Source organism: Rhopalosiphum padi, chromosome 2 (genome assembly GCF_020882245.1).
Source record: "Rhopalosiphum padi isolate XX-2018 chromosome 2, ASM2088224v1, whole genome shotgun sequence".
NCBI classification, from domain to species: domain Eukaryota; kingdom Metazoa; phylum Arthropoda; class Insecta; order Hemiptera; family Aphididae; genus Rhopalosiphum; species Rhopalosiphum padi.
Window position 1 is genome coordinate 23177800 of NC_083598.1, and position 9443 is coordinate 23187242.

General features: G+C 29.7%; 1 protein-coding gene across 1 annotated transcript; it reads right to left on the reverse strand.

Annotated features, from left to right (window-relative positions):
• Positions 1-849: 849 nt before the first annotated feature.
• LOC132920090 (protein 5NUC-like) lies at positions 850-8036 on the reverse strand. Its single transcript, XM_060982161.1, has 9 exons — positions 7244-8036; positions 5901-6101; positions 3296-3497; positions 2948-3145; positions 2675-2829; positions 2510-2615; positions 2203-2358; positions 1722-1922; positions 850-1296 (listed from the first exon to the last, which is right to left on the reverse strand). The coding sequence occupies exons 1-9, from the start codon at positions 7601-7603 to the stop codon at positions 1106-1108; spliced, it is 1770 nt and encodes a 589-aa protein (XP_060838144.1). The 5' UTR covers positions 7604-8036; the 3' UTR covers positions 850-1105.
• Positions 8037-9443: the final 1407 nt, after the last annotated feature.

The window sequence follows — 9443 nt, forward strand, 5'->3', positions numbered from 1 at the left end:
TTGGATCCACTTCAATAGACTACAGTCTCATCGCCTTCACGGGCTGTTGCACTTGCCCAACTTTTTAATTTTTATTAGTTTTTTATTTAGGTAGGTTTAAATGTTGAAAATATGTTACGATGTTATAAATGTTATTACAACATGAATGCTATATAGAAACCTGGGTAATCTATCTAATAATAATGATCATTTATATTTTTTAAATAATACTATGCATTATGCAATAGTAATTGCACGTTTATAGAATAAATAATTAGGTACTATACAAAGAATTATAAGATTTTTATTTTTATAATACGAGTTTATTTAATATTAACAATTTTACATTTATAGATATTTTTATATAATAAGTAAATTTGAGTTTAAATAGTTTAATTACAACAAAACTGTAATATGACTTATAGGAACTAGAAAAACTCTTAGAGATTAAAATTATTCTAGATATAATCAAAAATCCTACGCTAACCGCATACATTTAATAATTATTAAAAACAATAAAACTAATAATTCGTACATTGTATTATTATATCGTACATTTATGTATTATTTAATAATTGGTCGATAACAAGAACAAATATTTCATCAATAATATTATTATAAACACTAATTGATAAGTTAGTCAAAAATATAGAATAGGTAGTAAAAACTATACTCAATGATAAAAAACCGTTTATAATATCGATTTTGTTGTTATGCTGTTATCTTTTCACCTTTGATAAAATAATACGAACAACGACAGCGTACTATTTTCTCTCTTTATGGTATGCTATTAAAGGCCAAGTTATCGATACTCATCAATACCGGTAATGGCGGTAATATAAATGTATTAGAAATGTAGTATACAAGATCTATAAAAATATTAATATTTATTTATGACTTCGTCATTATTGTACTCGTAAAATGGGTAAGCCTAGTCTACGTATTACATTTTGTTAGGTACCTATAAGTTATAATCTATACAATAAATTATTTTTACACTGTAAACTTTGCTACAAAATATCTAATTTTGCAGATGTACCTAACAAAAAATAATTATGATAAAAATATAAACCTGTTTGTATATTATACTTATTTAAATGTTTATAGTTAACGATTAAAGGTCATTTTAAACGTTAAAGAATAATACTGTTATAATTAAAATAGTTACTAATAATCGATAATTCCACGTATTTATACTTAATCCAGCCGACTTTTCGTTACTGTTGTTGTATTTAACGTTGATTCTGCCATCTATTCCACTCGTTATGGGACTTATTGATTGCATATACACCGCTGTTGCATTATAATCTTCTATACCTAAATAACGCAATGTATATTTAATATATATATATATATATATATTTGTTTTTGTTAATGTTATGACGTGAAAACAAGACTGCAGTGAAAGACAATTAGGTATATACTTACAATTCATATTTAGGCGATTACCTATTGATTTTATTCGTTATAACGCGGGTTACACGGCGTAATGTATATGCAATATATGTACATCACTATGTGAGGGGTACGACATTCTACAAATTATCCAGCTTACGACTCATATGAAATCAATGAAAATAAGGATCCTTATTCCTTATTAATAATTATGGCACATAATAATATTCTACTTATTCTAGAATTCCAGATTTTAATAGATTTCATTGAAAATAATGTTTCTTATATTATTATCTTTCACTGGCAGTGTTCACGCACTTTGAATAGGTATTAATTTGTTTACAAACCTAGTGATTTGATATCCATTCTTTTTTTAAATGCCTGATAATTATTACCACCATTCGCCAAATAATTGGTCATCACTATTGTATAGTTTGCAGTCAATACTAAAGGTTCAAATTTAGGAACGCTACAGTCACCACATCGAATAAACAATGAGGTGACTCGGTTCCCAGGATTCAGTGTTAAATCATATTTAACCAGAATACCTGAAAATAATTTTTCAATTAAAGATATATTTTAATTATTATTATTAATTATTTTCATAATTCGGTAATTTTAGGTAATCAATATCTCATTATTTACTCTGACGTGACAAGTTTAACAATAACTTAGTATACAAAATAAAATCCAAAGCACTTTTTAGAAACCGAATAATGTTCAGTAATAGCAAAAGATTTTATATCACTTAAATAATATATTGGAAGATATTATTTATTTTTTATGGTTAATTTACATTTATATAGTTTTTATATTTGTCCCACTTACCAGATACTTGTAAAAATTTAGATGTGCCACGATTCAATTCGTAGTCAGAAACGCTGTGTTCGAATGATTCTAAAAGAGTAGAACCAGAAATTGTAATTTTGACAAGATCATTAGCAAACGGAATGACGTTGATCAACTGTCCCAAAGTGATGAAACCTAATACAATTTAAATAATTTATTTTTTAATATTCGTATTTTGTACCTAATCATAATTTATTATGCTATAGTAATTAAATGATTTGATCTGTAAAATAGTCCATTCTTAAATTATCTTATTTAAATTTTTAATGACGAATCATATGTTTACCGTCATGATCGGTTTCGTTGATTGTTGTCCGAATACCACCAGCTTGAACGATCCCAATAGGAGCATCAGTCCAATACTCATTATATTTTTCTTTTTTCATAACATTCTTAAACACCAATTAATTGTTAATAAGTAAAACACAACTTTTAATCCAAAATTACTTACGTAGTATACGAAAGAATCAGCTATCAGGTTACCTATGTTGCATTCTTCTCCACGACACCAGTTTATCAACTCCACTGCCGTACGCCCAATTGTAACGTCTGTAATGCTGGTTACTTGTGGTTTCCATACATCGACCACGGTCAACATTGTTGGATCTAAATCGGTATCATATAGGTATAAGTTATAACGTATACAATACAAATTTTGTTTTAAGTTCGAAATCACTTATGGAACTTAATGAAAACAAAATAGTATGTGTACTTTAATATGTACCTTGTTTTATTTCATGATTTAATAATGTCGGCGAACCATCGATATTTACTAATTCACCATTAGAATCAAATTTTAAAATAACTTTTCCCACGTATTTGGTATTTGCATATGCTTGTAATATTGGTATAGGTTTATTTTTAACGTTTGTAACGTATAGTGGATATGGTCCATACGGTTTTTCAATGCTGGGTGGAGTATCTACAAAAGAGGTTTTTGGTACGTAATTTATGTGTTTCACTACAAATTATACATAAATTATTTTCATTTAAATTTATACATCTAGCTGATATAATACCCATAAAAGTTTGACTCGTAATATTTAATTCGTTTATAGAAAAAAATACTTACCGGAATACAAAAATGTATGTGAATGTCCCCCAACAATTATATCGATGTCTTCCACTTCTTTAGCAATTATTTTGTCTTTTTCGATGCCACTATGGCTAAGGCAGATAATTATATTTACACCGTTATTGAGTAACTTCTTTGTTTCATTCTTCAAAGACTCAACTTCGTCAAAAAATCCAACAGCTCCGGAACTAGATATGGTCTTAAACATTTTTTAAATTATATTATAACAATGAGTATTTGGCAGTTATGGTTATTCTATATAATAGTGTATTTAAATTAAGAGAGTTATGTATAGCGATTAGAGGATAAGTAGAAAAACAAATTATATTCGTTATGAAAATGTAAATGATTTGTATAGTAATAGATAAGTATAATTATTTTATTTCAAACGCAAAATTTCCCAATGACTTAGTTTGGCTGTTGCTAACTGATACAATAATGAAATATGATAATCGTGTATTGTGTGTTATTTAACATATTTCACTCTATAAATAATTTATTATATTATATAATATACTTTATGAGATTGTTTTAATATTTAAATAATATACTAATAATTCTACTTCCAGTTATTTATTTATTTATCTATTTATTTTTTTTTCTATTATTTTATTTACTTTAACTAATGGAAATCATATATGTATAATATACACAAAAATATTCGATTTTCATTTGTTGAAACAAAAAGCCTGTGTGAACTCATATTTAAAATGAGACATTTTAAAAACCCTTGCTTACTGCAACCTTACATTGTGGTATGAAGGTACTAAGACAATTTCAAGTATCAAGCTAGATTATGTTATCATAGTTTTGGCTGTACGTTAATTAGTAGGTCAGGAAATTTTTTACAATAGAGATGATATTATTATGTTTTAATAATCGATGATATTTATGGCTGCGAATGTTGTGTATAAGCTAGGTACTTAATTTTTAAGCCATGAAATTAGAAATATTTTTTTAGTAATTGCTTACATCGCTAGGCACTAACTCACGCCATGCCACAGTTATAAAAATACCTTGTAAAGAGCCAAAATATTTTTAAAATATAAATCATATAGTTTGTAAAAATGTATAAAATGTTTTTTAAATGTTTTTTTTTCTGACCAATTACGCCTAATCGATTATGTAATCGCTAATTATTGAAATTTATTACTATATAGCGACTAAATATCCATAATTTTTGGTAGTGATCTAAACATTGATTTGATTCGTGGGTAAGAGTGCATACGGTTTATGGTTTATACTTAAAAACATATCTATTATTGCTCAAGTTTTCTTGCAGAAGATTAATATCTAGTAGCCTGATACTATACTACTACTATTTAGTATTTAGATCCACGTCTAGCTATTTTATTAGTAACATGATAAGAAATATGTAATGAACTTATGACTAAAATATGTACAATGTACACATTTAAGACTTACCTAACTCGGCTAACCCAATCATACATTTTAACTACTTATAGTCCATATCAACATTATTAAGGGTGACATTTAAAAGTAATCTAAGTAGTCCAAGTACCCTAAAATATCTGTTTGCTCAGTAAGAATTGTTTAGCTACACCAACCATGATCACAACATTTAGATGAAGTCCAATATTCATGCAGTCGATGGGTATTAATATTCAGATTTCTGAAGCTAACCAAACTATATAATTTAATATAATCGCATACATTTGTCTCAAATTCCTCTATACGTTATTGTTATTGACTTATTTATTTTTTGTTTTGTTTCTTTCAGTACAAAATATAAAACTTTATATTTGCCACCCTAACTGTGTAAGTTTTTTTTTAAAATTCCAAAGGCCATTAATTTATGTTATTGTGGCTTTATCTTCAATAATAATAATAATAATAATAATAATAAAAAAATTAAATAATTTACTATACAGACGCTATAGTGTATAATGAATATATAATATGAAGTTGTGTAGGCCAAGCTTTCGTGATTTGTGAGTCACATTTTGGTTAATACACAGAAAACAAAACGTCAAAATGCTATGATATTTCCGAATGAATGTAATATATGTATTATGTATAGATTGCATAGATGTAAATAAGATTCTTAAATTTATAAGTTTTGGGCCTTAAAGGTTTCAACAGCAAAAAGATAGTGGTAGCTCCATGCCTCATTACTCTAAACTTGTACGATTTTATTTATGATGCAAATTCAAAACAATCAAAAGTTGTTTTACAATACTAGTATGAATAAAATATATTGCAATTAAACATGATTTTAATAACATAGCAAAACTGTGAAGAACAACTAGTAATTAAATTAAATACAATTATAATTTTATAATGACCTACTGATTTATATATTGTAAATTTGCGTATAGATTATAAAACACTAATACTAAAATGTCTCGAGTAAGGCTTAGGATTGCTCAATGAGAGCGTAACCCTTTTAAACCACCCTCCCCTACTCCTATTTACGACCATGATACTTAAAGAGTGATTTTATTTGACACAGAAATATACACACTCAAGTACAATTTATTGAAGCACAATTTATATTACTCACTAATTATACTTCTTAGGAATTATAGAATTAATTTATATTAAAAATAATCGTCATCGTAAATAAACACAGAATAATTACCGGAGTATCTGTTGTCAAGCATCCAACGATGCCCACTTTTGTGTTGTTTATGGTGAGTACTAATGACGGCAATACGAAATTATTTAATTCCGGTTCTGCCGTCATATTCAAGTTGGATACTACTGTAGGTATGCCTTGAATTCCGTTTAAGTATGACAAAAGAGTGCTGACACCGTGGTCGAACTCGTGATTCCCCAAAGTCTGTAATAATAGCAATATAAATTATAATATAAATATTTTAACTATAACGTATTACGTATTTGACTAGAAAGTGGTTATCGCAGCCGACTGGCTTACATTTAATGATTATTGATGTAACTAATGCATATAAATCATAAATTTCATATCCGTATATCTGTATACTTATCGATACATATTTGGTTGGGTATAGTTTAAGTAGTAGCCAATCCTTCTCCTTTAAGCCTTAAAGACATTCCTGATTAGTATACATGTATACTGGTGTTTTGTATACCGTACTATTATGGTATACATTTAATATTTAAAATCATTTGTATTTTATTTAGATAAATAGCTCAACTTGCAGTATTATACGACTATAAAATACAATTCTACTATATTTTTATATTTTATTATATGAAAATTATTGACGTCTACAATCTAAAAAATAATTTTATTTCATAAAAATATATATTTTATTTTTCCGATGACTTAATTTAATATTATTTAATTATAACGCATTAAATAAAAACATTATTCGATGAACATTTATTATTGATGAAAAGAACATTGACCAAAAATATTATGTATACATATGCAATATGGAGGATAGAGAAGAATGATGGTAAATTTGTTTGAAGAGTTGGCCTTAAGAAAATGTCGCACTCGCTGTGTTGTTTCCGTCTTACACACGTACGACATAGACAAAACGCGTTTACGCAGTCTGAGTAGAACTCGCTAGATTTTGAATTTAGAGTAAATATATAACGATTATAAAATCAAAAGATCACAATGTTTCGGAGGGCAAGACACTGAGTTTAAAAAAAAAAATTAAAATTTTGAAAAGTTAAAGATCATTTAAAAAATTGGAAATTTTTGCTAATTCTAAACGATTATAATGAACGTTATATTGAGAATAATGGAAAAAATTCAGTGTCTTGCCCTCCAAAATATTATCATCTTTTAATTTTATAATGGGTTTAATTACTCTATAGAACCAAAATCGAACGAGTTCTACTCAGACTGCGTAAACGCGTTTCGTGTATGTCGTACACGTGTAAGACGAAAAACCCGCACAAAAGAAGAAGAAGAAGACGATGACGTGCAATGTGCTATCTATAGAACCGTTATTGCGGTCGCATATCGTGTCAAATAAAAACGGTTACCATGACGTCGGGTTGCAGTTGGTTGATGAAATCGACGACGGGTCTCCACTCGAAGAACGAGAAGTACGGCGTGCCCTGGAACGTGTCGCCGGCAACCAGGAACAGGGACGGCAAGCCGCTCTCGTTGGCCAATCGCCGCTGGTCTTTCACGAACTGGGCGACCCGCGCGAACCCGCCGTAGCACCGGCCCAGCGACGCGTCGTCTTCGCGGCACTCGTTGCAGTACAGGTCCGTCTCGTCGAACCGGCTGTGCATGTCGTTGGTGTGGAGCAGCACCAGGTCCAGGCCGGACGCGTCCGCCGTGACCGCAGCCACCGCAGCCACGACGGCCAAACACGCGGCGGCGACTGTCGGCCTCATGTGTGTACTGTGTGTGTACCGCGGAGAAGATTTTCGAAAAAAAAAAACAAGCACTGGTCTACCGACCGCCCGAGTCTTATAGGCGAAACGATGATAAAAAAAGGGATCAAGTTCAAATAGATGTTAAATTTTCGAGAGTTTGCAACAAAAACTGTACATGCATCGGGCACTACTGCAGGTTACGATCGTTGGTATACAAATTAAATGAGATGCACGAATGACCACAAACAGGCAGACGGCGAGCTGTCATACGAATTTGAATGCCTTCAAAAGCATAATAACGATTCGAGCTATTCCAATGATCCAAAACTACTGCGTCGTACTTCTATATATTATGTACACCGTGGCAATTTAACGCCATAAATGGATTTTCGTGGATTTATATATATAAGCATGTATACTTCAATCTAGATCAATGTTATAGAACGAACCTATAATACATATAATAATATATGTAAAATATATAAACGTAAATATATATGTATAATATAATATATACAAAAAGTCAAATCGCAGAGTTTTGTGAGGGTGGGGTGAGGGTTACACCGTCTCCCCACTGCTGCATCTAATCTCCATCACCTACGCTCGTTTCTCGTATGTTAACTGTACCTAATGTACACGTGAATTACGTATCAAGTACTTACATATAATACAGTACTAAGTGCACTAATTATATAGGTGTTTACCCATTATTTCGTATGAATTATCTTGAAATTCGAATAACAAATAATTATTTTGTCTTATGCATTCATGCGACACACCATTCACACGTTAATTGTTCACATAATATAAAAATGAATACTCAATTCTAATTTTCTTCATTATTGACATTGTCTGAAGTATAGGCATGAGTAATATACCTATAGCAAAAGGTAATAATAAGTACCTAATTGTGCGTTTGTGATTGAGTCGTTACACGCGACACGTCAGTGTTATAGATGTCAATCTTCAATATATATCACGTGATCAAAATCTAGTTGCTACCGTTGGGCTGGAGTCGAAGTCAATAGGTGCTAGACTTGTGGTTAACCATAGGGCTGGTTACTACGAAGGTTCCAGGACGCAGGGTGCTCTTTTGGTGCTGCTATAGAAGTTATAGAGACGATATAGTAAATTTGACCGATTATACCTTTTTTTTATGTCAATTCCATAGATATGATTTTCTTACTACATTTTGCCCTATAAAATAAACGTAAAACCCATCATTATTATTTTATTTTTAAGTTTTATGTATGAATTACACAGCATCATTTTTATTGCTTAAATGTTTGATTTGTTTGTTTATTATTGTGTAAATTATAATAGTAATATATTTTTAAAATTGAAATTTTGTTCTGATAAACCGTATTTAATGTACTATTAAATGTTCTCAACTATAGCTTATCGTAGTTGGTAAATTTAGTTTTTATTAATTTAGTATTTATAGTATATAATATATTTGTATGTATAATTGTGCATACAAATATAAGTTTGATTTTTTCGATGATTCCAGTTGAATTTGTATTAATTTTAATGTTAATGGAGTTAAATTTTTTTATAGGTAAAACAAATGTACAGATGGAATTTACATTATGGTTATAATACCCAACCCTAAAAGCGACTAATTGAAAATCGGTGAAACTTATATGCGCCAACAAATAGTGTGCATTCCCTACGTTTCATAATGACACAATTAAAGAGACACAGTGGGTGGGACACATGACGAATATTATACTATGCTAGCTATTGCTAGCTGTACCATCTAGAGTGGTTTTTTATTTTATTTTGACCACATACATGTTTTTGAAACGTTACGCGAGTGAAAAGTTTAAAATTACAATTAGGCTATCCATTGCCGTGT

Excerpts from the sequence above, each read along its gene's own strand:
- LOC132920090 (XM_060982161.1), bottom strand. The coding sequence starts at position 7,603 with ATGAGGCCGACAGTCGCCGCCGCGTGTTTGGCCGTCGTGGCTGCGGTG. Across the intron at positions 1,923-2,202 it reads TAAATTTTTACAAGTATCTG|GTATTCTGGTTAAATATGAT; the intron begins GTAAGTGGGACA and ends AATTATTTTCAG. Across the intron at positions 1,297-1,721 it reads AATGGATATCAAATCACTAG|GTATAGAAGATTATAATGCA; the intron begins GTTTGTAAACAA and ends TGCGTTATTTAG.